This window comes from Tachypleus tridentatus, chromosome 10 (genome assembly GCF_004210375.1).
Source record: "Tachypleus tridentatus isolate NWPU-2018 chromosome 10, ASM421037v1, whole genome shotgun sequence".
Taxonomy (NCBI): Eukaryota; Metazoa; Arthropoda; class Merostomata; order Xiphosura; family Limulidae; genus Tachypleus; species Tachypleus tridentatus.
This window is the reverse complement of record NC_134834.1, coordinates 65605724-65628452: the sequence shown is the minus strand read 5'-3', so window position 1 is coordinate 65628452 and position 22729 is coordinate 65605724. Positions and strand designations below refer to the sequence as shown.

Genomic DNA, 22729 nt, shown 5'->3' with positions numbered 1-22729 from the left:
TCCGACAATTATTCGTCTGTGCCACACCGTCATACGAAGGTCGTGATTCGTAAACCAAGTGCGTCGTTTAATTCGTTTCAGTTATATCTACAACCGATAGTTGCTTGCGTTAGTTTGCAGTCGTACTCATTGTCAGCAAATTTTTCTTCGTTGTTTGCCAGTTTTTACCTTTAATGTAACTAATATATTACAATACAAGTATTCGTTATAACTTAAACGGAAAAAAATGAAGGTTAACAATATTAATATTTTCGTGCAGTAAACTCATAATAAGTCTAACTCAGTATAGTTAGATTAACGTTTTTATATGCAAGTTGTAACTTGTATAGGCCTAAATATGTAACAGGATCTTTTTTTCGAGATAGGCTAAAGTTGGAAATATCAAGCTGTAAGTAAATTTAAACTTTTTCTTTTGTATACAATTATTGAGAGGTATTCATTGTAAAACCTACGTAACTTGCAAATAATTAATCTAAGTAGTGGTACAAAAACAAAATATGAATCTTTACTTACATTTACAAAGAACTAGTCACAGCTTCACATGTTCATCTTTTAAGAGTTTTAAAAAAATGCACCTTCTTATGCCACTTTCTCCATCATAACAGTTCATTATACACTGCGCTTGTATAAAAATATCACTAACGCAAAAAAAAAAAGTTGAAAAGTTTTAAAAAGTAAATATTTTAACTCAGTTGTTAATACGACCATTTGAGATCATTTTAAAATTGTTTCTGTAGTAGTAACGTTCAAAATTGTTTTTCTTTATATTTTAGATATTGGAATATAGACTTTTTTTAAAAAATAAATTGTTTATATTTAAATATAAAATGTGTGTTTTAGTGTGATAAACAACAACGTTTACATTTTCACCATTTGGCAATAGCAGTTGTTAACCTTAAGTTTCTTCAAAAATATATTTTTAATTTAAAATATTTTACTGCAAGTAAATATAACAACGAAATGAAAACATTAGTACAGTTATAAATCATGCTATTTCTATTACTAAAGTAAAATGTTATCAATCATGACTGCAAAATTAAAAAAAAAAGTTGTAATAATTAATTTCTCAATAATACCTAATAAAAATTCTGCATATTATTTGCCATCTTAAAAGAAGTTAACTCTAAAAGTCGCAGTACCGTGTTGGAGGGATCGATTTCAGTTTGAGTAGACAGTTGGGAATGTATTTCGGGTACAAAATTGTGTTGTTTTTTCCCATAATGTTTCGAAATATTATTTATATGAGGAAGTTGTATTACAATCATTATTTTTGTATGTATATTTTGACCGACGAACGTAAACATTTTACTGCTTCAAGTGTCATAAGATTAAGGAATTTTCTATCGTTTTATATCTGAAACAATTGAAATATATCCCAATTACCTGTAGCAGTGTCAAATTTCAGTAAGTCTTGTGTATAAAACTTGATCTTAACACTAAAGCTCTGCCATTTTTTATTTTATTATGCTTTTGTTGGGTTTCTTATAAATAGTTTTACCGAATAGTAAAGTTTTATGAAACCTGTTAAAGATAATTGAAACGAAGTATTTTTAAGACATACTGCACCATACTAAACATGATATTTGAAATTATTTACTTGCTTTCAATTTAAATAAAACGTGAATATTAAAAAACGGTTTATCGAGTTGTTACTTTCATGAATGAAATCAAACACCGGAAAATTTGATTAAAGAACAAAAGAATCGGGATTATATCTTGTACTCTTCCTTGTACTGATTTATCATAACATAAATTAATGTTTTTGTGCATAACAGCGTCTCGTAAAAAACAGTACTTTGGTGAATTTATTTTTGAAGATCTAGAATCTGTACAGAAATTAAGTTATTTAAAAAAAGAACGTATATGACTGCTAGTGGTCTGTAATATTATTATTCAATTTCACTCTAAAATAGTGCAATAATTGGTTCAGTCAGCGCATTGATAGCTGCTTGTTAATTTACTATTGTAAACGTTCTTGACAAAAAAATAACCAAAGCTTCTTGTGTATCTCCTTGATATGAGAAGTAAAATAGAAACCAGCATATTAAAGATAATGTCACTTTGAGGTGAGTTAATGCTTAAAATAATGGCTGAGAAACATCGCAATTTTTTAGTTATTCTAAATCGGAGCTGTTGTGTTAAAGCAATGCGTTTGTGCACATGCTGCTATTATTTTGAGGTTATGAAACAGTGCCGTAGTTCAGAGGGATTATACCATAGGTATTTAAGCCTGATTTCTATATAATAATTCTTATAAAAGTGATAAATCAAGTACATATTTCATTAGTGATAATAAAACAAGACAAAATGACACTTAACCTTTAATTATACTGCGATTGAAGGTACTACATGATGCTAAATCTTGCGTGACAATGATGACATCTACATATTGTCAGATTTCCTCGGTGTGCTGCTAGTTATAATATTCATATATTCATTTCTAAAAGGATGTTCATTTATTTTATTCAATCATGGATGACGAATTTAACAAGTTATGATATTACTGTGTCACAATAGCAGTTATTTTAGAATATTGCGCCTCATAAAAACGCTCAGGGACTTTAAAAATACAACAATCAATTACATGTTATATGAATAATGCCAAAACCGCACTCAAAGGGAATAAAACTGTTGTTTTAACAACAGTTAACCCCGCTAACTTGTGGATGGGGTGATATAAGGATTGTTTCAAACATGTCGTTTTTGGGACAAGGAGTGATCCAGGAACACAAAGTCGGATGTCTGATTCGGGTTCTCAGGTTCAGCAAAGACGGGTATAGGAACATTAAATTCAATGATAGATTCGGGTTTACCGACACAGAAAACCTACTCTCGGATCACATCATCCTTAGATGACCTTCTGGAGGCGTTTTAGTCCTTATAGATACCCTCTCGGAAGGACTACTCCATATAGATAAGGACACCTCTCAGGTTTCTCTGAATTTGCATGCCAACTTTAATCCTGCTATCTCCAGAAGTGTGAGAAGAGTATATTGACTACATGCGTACATGTTGAATTAATATAGGACTAGCCGCGACCCTCAAAATATTTCGAGTAATTTTCATGCCTTTAGCTGGAATTTTCCTGATTCTATCAATTTCACACACGCCATTTAAACTTCGTTTTCTTATCGGTATTGTGTGTTAGATCGATAAATCTTGCTGTGTTAGAAAAAAGAGATCAGACAAACAAACTCGTTTAGGCGTAACATTATTATTACAAAACTACACGTAAACAATAAAGTATAGTCAGGGTATTTATAATAGCATACAGAGTATGAAACAGTTATAAGCATTCAGTTTATAACACAGCTTCATCACTTGAAACAAAGAACCTCAAGAAACAAAGAATAAAATGCGTATTAAAGAAAAAAATAGCTAAAAGTTGTTTACAGCCGCCTGTGAAACAAACGGTTGCAAAGTAAATATATAAAGTTGTAACGAAGGCAAATTTAGCATATTACGCAGAAACGTTTAAATGCGTGTTTATAAAGTGATCAGCATATTGTTTTGAATGAACTTTGCATGCGTATGTTAAATCAAAATAAGTGAAAAAGCCATCAGCAAAAGTGTGTACTGTAATGTTTATTTTATTTAGAAAATTACACGTGAGTTAAGTATTGTTTGTTTAAAATACTTTGCAAATAAGAAAAAGTGAAATCGAAGCTAGTCCTCATGTTATGACAACAACATAGCATATTCATTTCATTAAAAGATTTAACTTAACAAAAGGCTGGTAAGGTGAATCCGAATGGAAAAGCTGATATACAATCCGGACTCATAGGAAGACCTAACGATACAAGATTTGTAGCGTTTGATCGATAAATTTGCTAGTAAAGTTCGGATCGGTATAGAGATATCTCTGATTGTTAAAAAAGAAAAGTGTAAACATAAGTGGTGCAGACAGATGTGTGGAGCATGTGGGTTTACGAAATCTCAATGCCTTAAAAAGTGACATCTTAACATTGTCTCTTAAATACAGAGATAGTTTTGGAAGTCGGGCTTATATTTGTAAAGTGGTGAGTATACATCATCTATTAGATTTCGGCCCCAATATCATAAGAATCACATACTTCATACTAAAGGATTTGGAGTGCCAGGGTCTTCACGTATTTAATGTTTCAGACGGTGTGCTCACCTATACGCCACTATCTGCAATTTGTTGTGAGTGATTCGTTGCCGAAAAGTTAAACAGACCACTGGGTGTGGTAGGATTGCCTTATCTCCTGAAGCTGGAATTCCAGCCATTGTAATGGACGTTTTTACAACAGTGAAATACGTATTAATCAACAAAGAAATTATCAGAGATAAAAGAAAATGGTTTTGAAAATATTACTAGTTTGGTATCATTGTTGCGTTTCTGTCTCGATCTGATTTCGAAATATTTGGATTTGCAGCTGTTAATAATTTATTTCGTGTTGATCTATAAAACGTATTGAATTTAATTTCCGTTGAAACAGACGAGTATACAAATATCGTGTACGTGTGTTTATTACAGTTTTCCACGTTAATCCTTCATTAATGCTAAACTTTTGTATATAAACTTCCATCGTAACATGTACACAAATTATGCAAACACGAAGTACCACTATTTTTATCTTTCGTTTAACAGTTTTCCCCCGGTGAGTCAGCGGTAAGTTTACGGACTTACCACGCATATATCCGAGGTTCGTTTCCCGGGGGTGGTCACAACACATAGCTCTTTCGGCCTTTTTTTTTCTTCTGAAATGCACAACTAACAACGCTCAACAATTATGTTTAAGGAACAAAAAATGTGTAATAAGTAACGGTATTTTGACTTTAGGACTATTATTAGCATATCAGTTACGTATATTTCCCCAAAAAGTTGGATGGTAATATGAGTTCACATAATTTGAATTTTTCAATTGATAATATAAATTCCCGTAGTATGAAATTGATCAACCGTTTTGGAAGAGGTGAGTGATGTCACCTATTGGTAGTTATAAAATGTTTCATTGCGAAAGTAAATAAGGCCTTGAAACTTATTATTGCCTCTCTGAAAAGAAAGCATCTACATGGGTGAATTGAGATAATTGTCATTTCATGTTTCCAAAATCTCATATCCGAAAGTCCTGTTTTGGTTATTTGTGAGATGTGATAAACGTTGGAGCTATTCCCTCTTAATTACAATTTAATATTAAAAAACGTCAAATATTTTATAAATGAACATAATACCAGTTTTAGCGATTACTTTCTTAGAAAACTGGTTTGGTTTGTTTTGAATTTCGCGCAAAGCTACTCGAAGGCTATCTGCGCCAGTCGTCCCTAATTTAGTAGTGTAAGACTAGAGAGAAAGCAACTAGTCATCATCACCCACCGCTAACTCTTGAGCTACTATTTTACCAACGATAAGTGGGGTTGACCGTCACATTATAACGCCCCCACAGCTGAAAGGGCGAGCACGTTTGGTTTGGTGGGGATTCGAACTCATGGCCTTCAGATAACGAAATTGAGTGCCTTAACCACCTGCCCGTGTATGTGTAAAAGTTTTATAAATACATTTTATAAATGTGTATGTTTAGTGTTTCTTGTCGTTTTAATGAATGAGAAGCACAAATAATATTGTCTGTGTCTTTTCATGATATTTACCGATAATTTTACACAGAACATCATAGGTTTCAAACCTGAACAAAGATCAGTACAGTAGACTTTTTATGATAAAAGTAAAATAAAAAGTAAATTTTATTCCAATGTGTGAAGATACATTCACACACTGAGAAGAATTTTGCCTCGTAATTTTTACCGAAGAAAGGCCACGTGTATACTTAATTGCATGTGAGCGTTTTAGGTTGTTGAGTAACCTCAGTGATTAAAACCTAAAATTCCATAAGATCACTGACCTCGTGTGTCAACCATTAGCGGATTTCCACTTGAATTCTCTGAGTTACTGTTATCAGTGTAACGAGACAAGTTTTAGAGATAAGTTTAAGATTGATTATTGTTCATGCTAATGATTAGATTGTGGCTTTAGGTAATCGATAGTTGATCCGCCTAAAACCCAAAATAATTGTAGTAATTACCAGAATAAAAAAAAATGTTTTTATTTTTAATGTGGTCATGAAATGGCTTTTATGTCGGCCCAGCATGGCTAGTTGATTAAGGCACTAGACTTATAACCTGAGGATCGAGGGTTCGAATCCCTGTCACACCAAACATGCTCGCCCTTTCATTCGTAGGAACGTTATAATGTGACGATCAATTCTACTATTCGTTGGTGAAATAGTAGCTTAAGAGTTGGCGGTGAGTGGCGATGAATAATTGCCTTCCCTCTAGTTCTCTAATGCAAAATTAGAGACGGCTATCGCAGATAGCCCTCGTGTAGCTTTGCGTAAAATTCAAAAACAAACAAACAAAAGTTTTTATTCCATTTGAACAAAGAATCGCTGTTTGTTGGATTTTATCTGCCTCAGTCACAGAAGATACTGAGATTATAACAACGACAATCATTGGCCTAATAACTTGTACACTAACTGTTAAGTATTAAGATAACTGTAGCCTTCTTTTATAGGGCATGTGTCACTTGTACTATGAAAAGATCCAATAAACACTTGCAAATTGTTGTGTAATAAAAATGAGTTTGCGTAGGTATTTTCATGTTCAAATATTGGTTAGTAAACTGCCGAGTATTAACGCATATACAACCTTAAGTAACTGTTTTTATCGATGTTAAAATTACACAAGTTTGGTTCGGATATTTTAAAAAATACATTTTTTTACTTAAGTGAGTTATATTATTTTAAGGTTTCAGCGTTACTTCTTTGAAAAGTATTATAAACAAGGCAAAAACGTAAGATTATATCGCAGATTATGTTCACAACGAACATAGTTTATGTAGAATGTTTAAATATTGCTTCAAGCTTTATTGTAAACGCATTTAGAACACGAAACTTATTTTGGACTATAATATTTCAGGAAAATCCTTTTGACCAACTTGTTATAAATTAAACAAGTGAAAGCTATTAAAAACAAATTACCAAAACTTTAATTTTTAACTCTGGTTTATATTTCATCTCCGAATATTTTAGTATTTTATCATTAGAAAATAACATGTAAGTACTTATTTGTGATTACAAACATGATTTTTATTTATTAATCGTATTCAAATATTGTATCCTTGGATATTACCATTGGAAGAAAATGTCATATTAAAAGCTAAATCATGAACTTCACCAATCTTCAGTTTTGAACAGTGGTTTCTATTTAGGTGTACACGAAACATCTGAGAAAGAAAAGAAAATGAACGCCACGTTTGAAGGTTAAATGATAGTCTTATTAGTTTATTTTGGATTTGGCGCCGAGCTACACGAGGGCTATCTTCGATAGCCGTCTCTAAATGAGCGGTGTAAGACTAGAGGTAAGACAGCTAGTCATCACCACCCACCACCAACTCTTGGGCTACTCTTTTACCAACGAATAGTGGAATTGGCCGTAACGTTATAACGCCCCCACAGCTGAACGGGTGAGCATGTATGGTAGGACAGGATTCGAGTCTACGACCCTCAGATTACTAGTCGAGCGCCGTAACCACCTGGCCATGCCGGGCCAGGTAAATTGACATTTACTTTATAATGCCTCCACAGCTGAACGGGTGAGCATGTATGGTGGGACAGGATTCGAGCCTATGTTAATAGGAAAGCCTATCTGTGTTACCAACATATCTGACTAGCCAGCACTCAACATTCGTGAATTGTTGACTCACCCTTGAGTTATTTATTTTGATTTACATTTTTATTAATACAAGTGTTTAAAACATTTCATATTCGTCAGAGGTACGCCGCTTGGTTAAAGCTCTGATTGAATTGGATGGTTATAAAAATATAAAAAGGTGGATAACAACTGCTATAGAAAATGTCACTATATACTAAGTATGCTTGTGAATATGGTTTAGTTAACTGATAATCTGATCATCAGTTTATTGACTATTTGTTTTGTGTTTAATAAAAACTGGAACAGCGTTTTCTTTTTCTCAATGATTATTTCTTTAATATCTAATTCATTAAAATAGAGAATGTATTAGTTTATTTTAGATAACTCATTTGCGCTCTGTCTCTCTAGCACATGGGCTGGTCGCACCAAACATGCTCGCCTTTTCAGCCGTGGGGGCGTTATAATGTGACAGTCAGTCCACAATTCGTTGGTAAAAGAGTAGCCCATGAGTTTGCGGTGGGTGGTGATGACTAGCTGCCTTCCCTGTAGTTTTACACTGCTAAATTAGGGACTGCCAGCGCAGATAGCCCTCGTGTAGCTTTGCGCGAAATTAAAAACAAAAAAAAAACATTTGGCTGGTTTTAGCCTAGTAACCTGTTTCCGCATATTAGCTGTGTGGATGCGATATAATAGTGACATTCAAATGCCTCTTTTCGATTAGAGTAGCATAAGACCGGGCTGTGGGTTTTGTAACTAACATGACAGTAATTTAAATTTTATATCTAACAAGTCCTATCGGAGCTTGTGAGACAACCAAAGACCCTCAAGAACTATTGTTTCTATTCAACCCCACACGCGATTTTAAGATTTTAAGTAAATTAGTTTTAATACACAACGATAATTATACTAGCTTTAGGTACTTTGTAAGCATTTAAACAAACTTATTTCCCCGGGTTTTAAAATGTTAGTTTTTTATAGTTGACCGAAGATCCGAAAATATTTCATTTGTCAATTGACAGCTGTGTTTCTAGAAGGGAATTATATTTTTGTACAATCCAAACCTGAAAGTAATTTCAATACAAAAAAAACAAACTTTTAGATATATAATCATTGCTAAATCCTGAAGGATTTCTAGTTGAAGGAAAATCTACACGCGTTCACAATAAACAAAGATTTTTCATGTTTTATGTGACAAAATCTTAAGTAAAAGCTGTTAGAAGTAGTTCTTTTGTAGCTTTTAAGCCCAAAACTAAATCCTATCATTTCAGTCTTAATAACTGAGTCTGGCTTACAAAATGTAAAATGGACCAGCACAGTTGTAAATTATTGTACGTGTGACGTCAGTAAAGGCGCAGAAATTAAAATGTAAATTTGGGAAAGACGGTGTCTGTGTCCCTAGATCATAAACCTTTCATCTTTCTTAGAAAATTTTGAAAAAAAACCAACTATCAAATACAATATTTTAATTTTTATATGATGCATAATATAAAGAAATCAGCAGTATAACAACAACCTGATTCGTTTGATCTTGTATGACTGTGCATGACAACGGTAAAAGGGCTGGACATGGCCAGGTAGTTAGGGCGATCGACTCGTAATCTAATGGTTTCGGGTTCGAATCTCCGTTACACCAAACATGCTCGCCCTTTCAGCCGCAGGAGCTTTATTTTGTGACGATCAATCTCACTATTCGTTGATAAAAGAGTAGCCCAAGAATTGGCTGTGGGTGATGATGACTAGCTGCCTTTTCTCTAGTCTTATACTGCTAAATTATGGACTGCTAGCGCAGATAGCCCTCGTGTAGCGTTGAGCAAAAATTCAAAAGAAAGAAACAAGGTAAAAGGTTTTCGTGCTAATTTCAACCTTGTTCAGTGGAGACGTTTACTAGCATAGTATGTTCTTCATTCTAGTTGCTCCACAAACTTTAAACTATCATATAGCATTGTTTCAGCTTCACTTGTTCCATGTAACTATAGAAGCCCTTATTAGCAGTTTTTTTAGTTGGTGAGAATCCTAATTTCTGGCCTACTTTCACTAACCACTGAGTGACGGAATACATATTTGGGATTTGAACATTTATTCTGTATTGTGTGACTGTATTCAAAACGATGTCCTGGGAGAGGTACCAAAAATCCAACAAAGTCCTGACATCATATTTCTGATTTTACTTTCGCTATTAACAAGGTCACGTAAAAATTTATTACAAATACGACGTAACATTGTATTTCAAATAATTATAACGATAGTTTACTTGCTTAATTAATTAACGAGACCACGAAAAAAGTCTTTGCAACAAAGACCTGACATCCTGTTTCTGCAAGTTATAACGCAATTTTATTTGTTCTGTTGATAACTAGGTCACGCAAAAAAGTCGTTGACTTTTGATGACCTGATGTACTTTATCAAACATTAGTTGGCGTTCTTGGAACAAGAACAAATATAAATAGGATCATTATACCGCACGGTATAACGGCCTCGTCAAAATATATGTAGAATATACAAAACTAATTATGTTTAAATCACTGTTTTTTTCGAAAAATACATCGCTTTCGAATCACAACATTTGCCTGTAGTTTACGGTAATTATATGTGTGTTGAAAAACAGGCCTAAATATAGATTCAAAAAATCGCAGAAATCGGTATGGCATGTTTATTAGGGAAGGAAAGACTTCATCTGTATTGCAACTGTCGTCTTCGTGTTGGAATAAATAAAAGAAAACTATAAATAAAGCGCACAACAGTCTTGCATCAATACTTTTCTAAAAATTGCACAAATAAGTACAAAACTTTAATTTAAAAGTACTGTGTACACGAACTTTTGTGCAATTTAAATATAAGATAGTTATAAAGATTTAGCGTTGAAACATTGAATTTCGAAAAAAATATATATTTTTTTAACAGTAATGTGAAAATTAATTCTATGATGTCCCATACCGTATAAGAATGTTTCAGAAACTTTGTGATAATTTCTACCCAGCATCCGTTATGTTTCATTACAGACTTCAAATCTGTGCGATACCACAAAATATTCCGCTCACTTTTTCTTGTGGTTGCGTTATAAGAGTGACAGTTAACCCCTTGCATGGATAATGACTGCTAGAGTGCTGCCATCTTTCTTCTGGCTTAAAGTTATGGATGGCGACACATATCCTAAGGATTATTTTAACAAATGTATAACGCTTTAGTTATTTGGAATTTTAGCGCAACGCCTCATAAGAATTGTCTGTGAATAGCCATTCATAATTTTAAACTGCTAAATTAAAGGTAAGGGAACTTGTTAACTACACCTACTATTACGTTATATGAACGAATAATGAGACTTGTCTGTCACTCTTACAGCACATCCATGGCCTAAAAATGCAAAGTGAGCCTTGCGGGAAAAGGAAAGAAATCGTGAACTGCATATAAGTTATATTCAAACTCTGAGGCATCATAAACTTTACTAATGAAAAGTACCGAATATTTTGGTATATTTTTATTATTAAATCAATAAATCTTTTTCCAGTGTCTTTTAAGATGTGATTGCATCGTAAGAAATCTGGAGACATTTATAACACACACAATTAACATTTTATCGACACTGATTTGCATACTATTTCGATAAAAGCATTAATAACTTGTCTATAAACTGTCAAGTCAAAATATTACTCTCTTTTTTTTCGTAAGTGTAAGGACTTTTTTGTTTTTTTACTCTCACTTGATGTTCAATGAGTATTCTTAATAAGTGGTAATTTAAAACTGTGTAAAAAGCTATCTGTGGCTCATCTCTCCAGTTCTTGCAATTTCTATCTTGGGCTGTTTGTTAACTTGCCGACGTAAAATGTGAACGTGACCTTATTTGTTACAGGCATGTCTATACCAATCCATAGGATTAGTGCTAACTTCATTCGTTTTTATTGATTTATTTTAATAGTATCAATGTATTTTAAGCTAAGGTAATGACTCACTGATTCCTGTTGACACTGAATGAGCCAAGGTAAGAATAATTAGCATTATTTAGAATTCCCATATAACTTGTACCAAGGGCATGTCATAAATGTTCTGCTTGAATGAACATATTGATAAAATTTAGGATCAGAAATAACTGTTCCTATACCCTACACAGTGACTTAACTATTTAGGAAGAAGCTAACAAGGAATTAACATATGGTAGGGGTATATGCTAGAAGAAATCAGTTTAATAGCACTCTACATATAAATCTTAATAAAAACAGTTTTTAACACTACATGTTAATTTTTGTTGTCATGCCATAGCCAAAAATAGCATAGAGAATAGTCAATAACTCAGGGAGTTAACATAAAAGCTTTATGTGATGCTGGTTGACTCTGACAAATTACTGCAGACTTGAAATGTTTCCTAAACAGTGTCATTGATATCAAGCATGAGATAAATGACCATGTACTAAAGGACAGAAAGTGTCCAAATATGTAGAAGAAAGAAGGCTCAACAAGAATGGAATATTTGGTGTGTGGCAGTTAGAAACCTTTACTTCAATATCCAAATATTGTTGAGAGACTGAAACTCACTAAAAAGTACAAAAACAGGACCACTCATGATTGAAAAAGGATGTTATGGAGGGATGAGTCCAAATTTGAAATATTTGGTTCAAAGTCTGGCAGAAGAAAGGTGAAAACATAGCACCTACCATGAACCACAGAGGAGGTAATCTGATAATTTGGAGGTGTTTTATATTGAGGCGACAGGAAATATTTGCAAAATAGATGGAATAATGGACCATCGCAAGTATCATCAAATACTGATGTGTTACGATATACCCAGTGGTTTGCATATTATTGGTAAAGGATTCTAGTACTCATTTAACTTATGCAGGAATTACTTACCTAAGAAACAAGCTACTAAAGTCATTTAAGTGATGCAATAGTCTCCACAGAGCCACAATCTCAACCCACTTGAGCTGATCTGGGATGTGATAGATCATAATTTTTGGCAAATCAAATGTTACTTCCAAAATAACATTACTGGACTGTGTTGGACACATTTGAAGTAAAATTTCAAAGGATACATTGATTAAATATGTTGCAACAGTGCCTAAAATACTGTTTCCAGTTATTAAAGCAAAAGGGGGACACACAGAATATTAACTGTTTACTAAACTCTAGCACCTTCACCCAGTTTCTGTTGTATAAATATAAATATGAAGATTAACAAAATTTGACATTTCATCTGTGATTTATCTTCCATTTTTTTTTGTTTAAAAATAGCCTGAAATCTAATTTTTGACTTTGCCCTAACACTTTTGCACATTACTGTTGTTGTGTTTATTTTCCTATATTAATATTAATGTTTTTTTTTCTAATTTAGTAAAATTATGGTATCTCAATTATTAACATCATGTATTTTAGAATTTTGTATTTTATTTTATGAAATCTACTAATTGGACTACTGAAATCAGCAGACTTCAAGAAATGAAGAAACTCCTAAATATATAGGTACTTTTTCTGCATGATCGAATGACCAAATGACACTATACAACTTAGATTTAGAAACAATCAAGCAGGTGACAAGATATGCATTATATCTCTGCAAAGAGATGTACTGTTTTTCTGTCACTTCTTCTTCCAAACATTTTTTTACTAACCACCATTCCTTCATTCCTAGGCAGATTGACTTGAAATTTAGTAAGGTTATACCTTGGTTCAATACATTCAGACATTTTTTTAATTTTTTTTTTATTTATGCCTTTTTAACGATTTTATGGGGTCAAATGTCAAATGATCCAAAAATGTGTATTTTGGCTCCTATGTGTTCATATTTACAGCAATCAAGAGGAAACTTGGCACAAATAAATTTTCATGCAACAAACATATGACATACAGAAAATTTGGATTTGCCTATTTTGAGCCTTTTTAGAGGATCAGGGCTCAGAAAAACAAGCATACTTCTGGAGTTTTTATTCAATTACTCGGTCACATTATGATCAATTTACATTTGATATGGTAAAAAGACTTTTATACAGTGTTTCCACACACTGACAAACAAAAATGGTGGACTTGACCATTTTCAGTAATTATAAGGGTTGTCAAGATGCCACAAAAAGCATAGTTTGAAGTTCTTTCTTTTGACAATTACTCTATATTTTGGCCAGTTTACATGAGATTGTGATACAAATATACTTTTTGCAGGTCCTACACATATATTAACACAATTTGGGAATATGCTCAATATTGGTCAGTTTAGGGAGGCAAAAGGTTAAATAATATAACTGGTTTGGCCATTGTACATATAATTTGATACAAATATACTTTTCTACAAACAGCACACAATTACAAAATATAAAGTTTGGAATTGCTCATTTTTAGTAATTACAGGATGATCAAGAAATCACAAAAAGTATAATTTTAGAGTTTTTTTTTTGCTCAAATTTTCAGCAAAGAAAGCACAGTTTGGGGTTTTCGTGTATTATTTATGTGTATGTAAAACAATTTACATGGTATTTGGTACTAAGCTGTGGTGTAGATAGTTTTCAGTTGTTTTGTGTCAAAATTGGTCATGTTTGGATGGCATAGCAGAGATGTATTCTTTCATGACTGCTGGCTGTTTTAGCACTTTAACTGGGCTATCTTTTAAAGTGGCTTTGAATATACAAGTATCAAGATTTAACGCATCATCTAATTTTAAGTTTTTATAAGTTATGAATTGATAATTCTATTGTAAAGCACATCTGGGTTGACTCTGATTTCAATCAAATCGGTCGATTGTTGACGTTGTCATGACAACAACCAGGAGTTTGAATAAAATACAGTGTACATAAATCGAAACAAACAATTTTCCCAGAACAGTAACTTACTGACAACTATGTAACATTGCACGCACAAATTCTCAGAATTTTTTTTTCAGTTTTGTTAAATGTATTTACTTTCACTGGAATTTATAGATGCAGTACAATATTTTTTAGAAAAGTAATGGTTGATACATTTATTGGAAATAATATTTTTTAAAACAAGTGAATTTAACAACATCAAATTGTATGTTTTCTTTTGTCACAGAGTTAATGCATAGCTTACGTCAATGCATCTGTACTTTATAAACATATTGAATATAGTTATGTCTTCTGTGGTGCTACTTAAATTAATACTCAGAACTTGTTAGTAGTTAATATGGTTATATCTTCAGTAACTTAGTATTTTTAAATGTTAATTAATCTTGATTACATTAATCATATAATTCACTGTTGCGAGACCTGCTTTTGTGATAACCATGATGACTAAATCCAAATTCAATTGTTACCTGAATCATTAATTAACTTGAATTGGTTCCTCAGCTATCAGCATAACTATTTCATATACAGAAACATTGTGCCTCCGTATAACAACCTGGCAGAAGTTTTTTTGTCCATTTAAAAAATAATTTTTCAAAGATTCATATAACGTAACCTCAATATCTTCTACAATCCAGGTTATAACTGCTTTTGTGATGAACATAATGTACAAAAGTAGAAACTGTATTATGCAGTAATAGGTTTTATTTATGTGCTCAGGTATTTCATGAACTGTTTGTGGTAAAACTTGTAGACCCAAAAATTTGCTTACCATTTTTCCAAGAACAATTACATTACAGTAGAAGGAAAGAGTTACTATATAATTTACTTTGTAAATGTTATGCATATTGTTTCCTATCAATAACATTTTTAAACACGTATATATTTTCAAACCAGAATCTACGATTTCATTTGTTACAATTTTTGGCGTAATATTAATTTTTTATATTTATGAATGCTTGTTTAATATCGTTAAATATAGTTTTCATATTACATGTAGGCTTCAAGCATAACAAGTAGTACAAGCATTTTGAAAGATAACCGCAGTACTTGTTCAGGAAGGCCAATGAAAGGACCTGGACAGAAAAAAAATGCTCGAAATGTACCTATTTTTACGGGTCAAGACGGACGTAGCTCGCAAGAAACTGTACTAGCTTCTCAAACAGTAAGTTTTCTTTTTTTGTTTTTGTGTAATTATCTCCTTTCAATCTTTTTTTACATTTATATGTGCAGTGAAATAGTGTAGCTATTATGTGTTAGGTTTTGTAGGTATAAACCGTATTATTTACAGTGTCTGTGACTTATTGGCGATAAATTTCAACAACAGACAAACAGCATATATATTATTTTAAAATAATATATTACAATAAGCCAAACGTATATACAAATGTTCGTTACACAGTTAATTACCAGTGTTATATTGAGAGCTTTGAGTAATAGTCTATTCTTGTCGAAGTTAACAATTTGACTTTATGTACAGTCTTTTACAATGGATTGTATATATAATTCACAAGTACTAAAGCGTATGGTATTAACTTGTTTATTGAAAGATCACAAATCTCCACAAAAAATAAAACCACAATGATAAAAAGTTTATAATTGATCATTTTAATTGTTAATTGATCATATCATCACTCTAGCGAATTATGATCATTAGTGAAGAGGTTATTACTAATTATAATCAATATTCCAGCAGTTACTTGATCCGCTAATTTCCTTGAATAGTATCGTATTCGCCCTGTAGACCAGATGTTAAGGCAACATTTTCAAAATTTTCGTACGTAAGTAGTTTGAGTAACGCATAACATTGATATTTAATAAAAGATAGTAAAACCAATAGCTTCCAAAAAACTACGGCTTGATCAACTCATTTGAGATTTGTTTGTTTTATTCAACATGATAATATAACGTATTTAAGATGAATACTTTAAAGAGTTTTTACTATTAAGGTAGCTTTCATTTACTGGATCATACATATCTCGTCGTGCAGTAAACTGCCTGCATTAAGTCTTGGCTGCAAAACATGTTATATAAGTTATCTAATGTGATTTAAGTTAAAATATAGATTGGATCGAAAAAAGAAGTATATAATTAAAAATGAATAAAGGTTACATAAAAGTTGATGTTCTAATGGAAATTTAATGATGTATAAGATTTCTTAACATTCACTTAAGACTATGTTGAAAACGTTTCAAATCGTAATTTTATATTCGTTATTGGAGTCGTATGCTTTTACAACTAAAACTTAATTACATTTGTGTCTTGATTTAAATATATACATATAGATTATAAAATAGCACTATTTTTATGCTGCTGTTTTATTTATTATGTCTTCTATCACGTCTGGTTTACATATACACATAGACACGTATATATGATAACGTAATATGAGATAACTTGAGAAAAAATATTATTATTAAATAATTCGCGGTGTGTGTATGTCATGACGAGATGCCATTTTGTCTGTAGACTTCCTGCGCTAATTACTTAGTCTGAATTTATGGGAGTTGATGTTTTTATATCATAATTAGAGTAAGGACATTTCATTTATGACAGCTGTGTGAGACAGAATATTTATATTATTTTATAACTTCGAAAGGAAAACGAACATGTTAAGAGTTTTCTAGAAGTTTTCTTCGTATTTTTACAAGCCGTGCACAGTGTGAATAACATTTGATGATGTAAATCAAATAGAATCTATGTACTATTTGTTCTGAGGAAACTGATTTTGAGCCACCGTGTATTTCCTTGATCAATTTGCTTATCTAATGTTTACCGTTTCGTACTATTTGCCTTCAGTTAACTTTCACTGTAATATTTTCAAAGACTGTTCGTACTTAATTTATATCTGTAATTCACTTCTTCAGTCATGTTATTTTGCTGTCTTCGTTTGTTTTACTGTCAGTCCTAGCTTGCACTTGTATGTGCTACAGAACGAGTTTCTTAATATTAGTTAGAACTGCTTTTGATTGCAGTCCGCTACAGGACTCCACTTTAGTTTTCAACGGAACTTTATAGAGTAGACTGGAAAAACCGGTGTCATTGTTTCATGATGTGATGCAAGCAACGAAGCCCAAATTTAGCTGTTTGTGACACAAAATTCTTAAGATGAACTAAGAGCCAAGAACGTGACAGCTGGGGTTTTCTCATGTGCTGACTCACGGTGTTAGTGACTGTTTTCCTTCACACTACATCCCACCCCTCAACAAAAATAGTGGGTTCAATCCTTACCTTGGGTTGTCTGCCCTGTTACAGGGCCAAGGTCTGTTTAGTGTATGTGTCACTAGACTGTATTCATTATCTTTTACTTATGTTCTTGAATCAGAAGATGAATTGAAATGTCTTATGTACACAGAATAATTAAAGTTCACAAAGAAACTACTGGGTCTTGTAAATTTAAATAACCCGACTCAGTGTGGTGTGTAAAAAAATATAGATGTACATATATAAATATAGGGATGTGAATTTAATATACAGTAAAAACAAAACAAAAACTCTAAAAAACTTGTAAAAGACCATTAACAAGGTAATGCTAATAAGTATGGAAAGATACCAGTTAATGAAACTGCCTGTCCCAAAATTTATTATAATTCCGAGATCTTCAGAAATAGGCATTCTTGCTTTGCGGGATATCCTAATGTGTTCGTTATTAAAATATGTGTTTGTAAAGAGAGTATATGTGGTTAACAGTGCCTGTAATATTCAACAAGAATATTGCACTCTTTATTTCTCTGTTTTCACTTCCTACCGCAATAAAATCTAACGACCCATTGATTTATATATGGTGTAAAGTTAAAGGATATTACATTTATGTATTGTGAAATATGGCTCAGATTTCTTTCTTGCTGTTATATCGTATCATAACTTTCGCGAGTAGTTTTCTCTGTAAAGAATATGTACATATCTTCTACACTTTCAATTGTGAGGGCGATATAACTGTAATGGTCAATCCCACTGTTCGGTTAAGAGTGGCTGCATAGGCAGCAAATATTGGTGGCTGATCTCCTGTCTCTTCTATTTTGATGTTGGCTACGCCTGAAACGTAAAGGACCACTGTTGTGGCCATTTAGTCCATATATATATAATAGTTCATAATACTTGCTTCACTAATATAAAATTCTAGTGATTTGGTTTCATTTGTTTCATAAATGTTGCACAAAGCTACTCGCGGCTGTCTACACTAGTCCTCCCTAATTTAGAAGTGATAAGTGATGATATTATTTTGACATTTTTTCAACCATAAAGATCTTCTAAATATCCCATATGGTCTCTACAAAAGACAATATGAGTAAAGCACGAAGTAAAAAAAACAATAACCTAACAATACCAGCTTATTTCACTTTAAAATTAGTCATAAAGCAATAAGAAATTTATTGTAACAGTTAAATTGGTAATTTAAGAAGAAATGGAAAATCACGAATTTTGCACAAAGCTATTCGATGGCTATCTACACTTGCCCTCCCTAATTTAGAAGTGACTAAGTAGAAGGAAGGCAGTTTGTCAACACCAATGTCCGCCAACTTTTTAGCTATTCTGATACTTACAACAAGTGGGATTCATCGTCACATACAGCACTCACATCATTTAAAAAAAAGCATTTTCGGTGACGGGAGGCAAACTTACTACCTGAAGATTGCAATTTGAATGCCATAACCACCAAGCCCTTCTAATAATTTGGAACTAGGCGAATTTAACTCGTAACCAACCATAGGTTATTTATTTTTTTTGTATTTGACCTTCTATATATACATATATAGTTGCTTAATCCGATAGAAACTTTTACATGTTATTAATATGTATATACGTTTTCTAACCCATCCCGCGAACGCATTCACGTATGGCCAAGTTATTTTTTCTTTAATCGATTATAATAATAAAAAAGGTCACAATTTTTAAAATGAGTTAACTGAATGCTATTGTTTGTTATTTATTACACGTTATTAAGGTATTTCGTGATACATCGTGAATAGCAGATTTAATGTATCCAATAATGACGAGATTTAAATCATACAGTATATAATCTGATATATAGGTAACAAATGTTAAGTACTGACATCATATCACGATGTTTATAATGTATTTGTAAATGTATCTCTGTTCGTATCTTTGGGCATAGGCGGTCTTACGTATTGGGCAAACTAGGCAATTGCTCAGGTCCCCACACATGGAAGATCTCCTGATGCAATGCCTTTTAATCTACTTCTGATTTTTCTTATTATTATGGGGCTTCGTTTACTGAATTCTCCCCAGGACTCCGGAATAACCAAGACAGCCCCTGTCTGTAGGATCACGTCTGCAATAACCAAGATATTTGCTCTGTGTTCTGTGTCTTCTATATTTTTCCTGTTTATTCAGTAATATTATTTGGAATGAGATTCTAATGACGTGGATGACATTTATTTTTCACAGATTAATATATTTCATAATTTGGAATCATCCACGTTATGGTCTTAAAGTGACCAGTTTTTCATCTCTACATTGTAACGTGATACAGAATACGACAGGCATGAACTTAATACTTATATCTACATCTGTATTTCTGCTTTTTCTTGGAAGTTCGTGGCTCAGTAGCAGATAAAAATGTTTTAAAAATATCATATTGTTGATGCTGTAGTGGTAATATATCCATGAAATTACTTTAATGTTTTTATTTAAGGTTATTTTCAGTGCTGTCTGTTTCACCATATATATATAAATAGATATACATGGTAGTAGCTTACATATATATATATATACTGTATGGTTTAGGTATTTACAGGGTAACAAGTTATTTTGTGTGCAATACCCCTCATCACATAATTGTTTATAAAAGGTTTGATCGAAAAATCAGGATAAAGTTTAAATAAAATAACCCTCCTGTACTTGGAAACATATAGTAGGTGCATTATAAGATAACAGTCTAAGTCAGAACTGAGCAGAATGTTAGCTTTGTTTTTCATCACAAGTGGAACCAGATGTCTAACTTTTGAACTGTTGATATTATATTGTTTAAGTAGTTTGTACACATAGCTGCTTGGGTGGGACGTAGTTACTCGTAGCTAATATAAAATATTGCAGTTGTTTCACGTGCTTTGTTTTTATGTCAAAAAGGAAATTTCTATGATGTTCGTTTTTAACAAAGAATATTGATGTAGCATAAAGCACGTAAAAAAGTTTTGTTTGTAACTTAAGAACTGTGTACCTTAAGCAGATCTCTCTAATTCAAATTTGGTGTAACCCAGTTGTGAGCAAACGTAGCTCTTTTAAGTTTGTCCCCCGCTGGTACAGCAGTAAGTCTACGGATTTACAACACTAAACTCAGGGGTTCAATTCCTCTCGGTGGATACAGCAGATAGCCCGATGTGGCTTTGGTATAAGAAAAAATGTTCCCCGCTGGGACAACAGTGACTTTGGATTTATAACGTTAAATTAAAGAGTTCGGTCCCCCTCGGTGGACACAGCACATAGCCCAATGTGACTTTGGTATGAGAAAAACACACACTTTTAAATTTATTATTTTTTACTATCGATACAACCTTGTTATGAGCGTTATTCATTTTATAAGTTTTAATGGATTTTAAAGGTCATTTTAAGTGTGTAAGAATTAAAGGTTTGTCCAGAGTAGACGGTTTTAACCTATGATCATCATAATTACTATTAGTGGTTTTGTTTTTTGTCGATTTTCGTAGCTGTTTCAACCAAGTTTTCTATTGACATCTTGTCCCAGTTCCTAATCTCACAAAATACGAAAAGCATGTCAAAATATATTATAATTATAAGAACCTATGAGTGGAAGTAAACAAATAAAAGGAATATGTTGTAACGTGTCAATCGCACATTTACATTATTCACTGCGGACGAGGCCCTTCGTCAACATAGGGCTCATTATGCTAGCTGGGATACGACAGACACAGTAGCAGACTAGTTGCTATTAGCCATCGTAAACTTTTATAAAATGTAAATGTTAGCCATATAGCACATATTATCATGGCTTAAAACTGTTTCTGACCAGACGAGACCTAATAACTAGCATGTTGGACTGTGGATTAGAATAGAAGGTTTACCTTTCATGATCCATTGCCGCAATGAAAACAAAATCGTGTTCTACACTTTGAGGCCATGGGTGCATTATGAAACTGATCGTTAAATCTCGCTATTCGATTAAAGTAGCCTTAAAGTTGGAGGTGGGTGTTGTTGACTACTTTCTTCCACAGGCTCAGCATGGCCAAGTGGTTAAGACACTCAACTTGTAATTCGAGGGTGGCGGGTTCTAATCCCTGTCAGACCAAACATGCCCGCCCTTTCAGCCATGGGGGAATTATAATGTGATGGTCAATCCCACTATTCCTTGGTAAAAGAGTAGCCCAAGTGTTGACAGTGGAAATTTGATAACTAGCTGCCTTCCCTCTAGTCTTACACTGCTAAATTAGAGATGGCTAGCTTAGATAGCCCTCGTGTAGTTTTGCGCGAAATTCAAAACAAAACAAAACTTCATCCCACTTACGTTGTTTCAGTTACAGACGACTAACTTTGCAAGAATATCCGAAATGCAAACAATTAAGCTACAAGAATAGCTATCGAGGTAGCTCATCTAACTGTACTATTAAACATAAAAATGTTTTTAAAAAATCAAATAGGCCTATAATATTAGGGAAGAAACAAAAACCTTTCTTTCCAAAACAGTCTTAACTGCATGAAAAAAAAAAAACTTGTACACATTCTATTGTGAAAAATACACTCCGGTTCTCATGCGAGTGTTTTTTATTGGTAGAGCGAATAATGCCTGATTAGGTATAGATCGTTATATTAAATAAAAATGCAAGTTAGTCTCTATATACACACATCAGAAATTAGTAAGTAAATGAAAACCATATTAAAGCGTTATTTCTTATGAAGTGAAGTCAATCGTAAGTGAGGTATATTTTGTACAAATAATATTCGTAAAACTTTTAGTTGGAGGAATAAAATGCTTTCATAATAATTAAGTGAATTAATAAACTTTAATTTTTTTATTACCAAATAAACCCGAAACAACCTGTCCAACAATAAAAACATTACAATATTTGTGGCAGAAGTTGTGTTATTTCAGAGAAAATCAACACAAAACTTCAAGATCAAGACTTTACTTGAAATTATGAAACAATGGAAAGAAGGCGAAGATGGATGAGACAAAAAAATTAAAATAATGTCAAGGGAAAAGAGACAGGAACGTAAGAGAGGAATTACAAGAACGTACTTGAGATATGTGGAGGAGTTATGAAGAACAAATGGATTTAACGGAAGAAAAGGGCGAAGAAACGGTA

At 32.7% G+C, this 22729-nt stretch overlaps 1 protein-coding gene and 1 long non-coding RNA gene across 3 annotated transcripts in view; one reads left to right on the top strand and one right to left on the bottom strand.

The window, feature by feature from the left end:
• Positions 1 to 670, bottom strand: part of LOC143229472 (uncharacterized) — a 108314-nt gene extending 107644 nt beyond the window's left edge. Inside the window, exon 1 of the long non-coding RNA XR_013015897.1 lies at positions 514 to 670. This is a non-coding gene — a long non-coding RNA (uncharacterized LOC143229472). The remainder of the gene's footprint in view (positions 1 to 513) is intronic.
• The window catches only part of LOC143229470 (uncharacterized), a 103022-nt gene that overhangs the window by 18278 nt on the left and 62015 nt on the right, over positions 1 to 22729 (top strand). The window contains exons 1-2 of one of the 2 annotated variants that reach the window (XM_076461833.1): positions 7 to 388; positions 15448 to 15612. In XM_076461833.1, coding sequence (XP_076317948.1) covers positions 15514 to 15612 — 99 coding nt within the window. In that variant the 5' untranslated portion in view covers positions 7 to 388; positions 15448 to 15513. Of the gene's footprint in view, positions 1 to 6; positions 389 to 15447; positions 15613 to 22729 lie in introns of those variants that run through there. The other variant, XM_076461832.1, reaches the window with a different exon arrangement.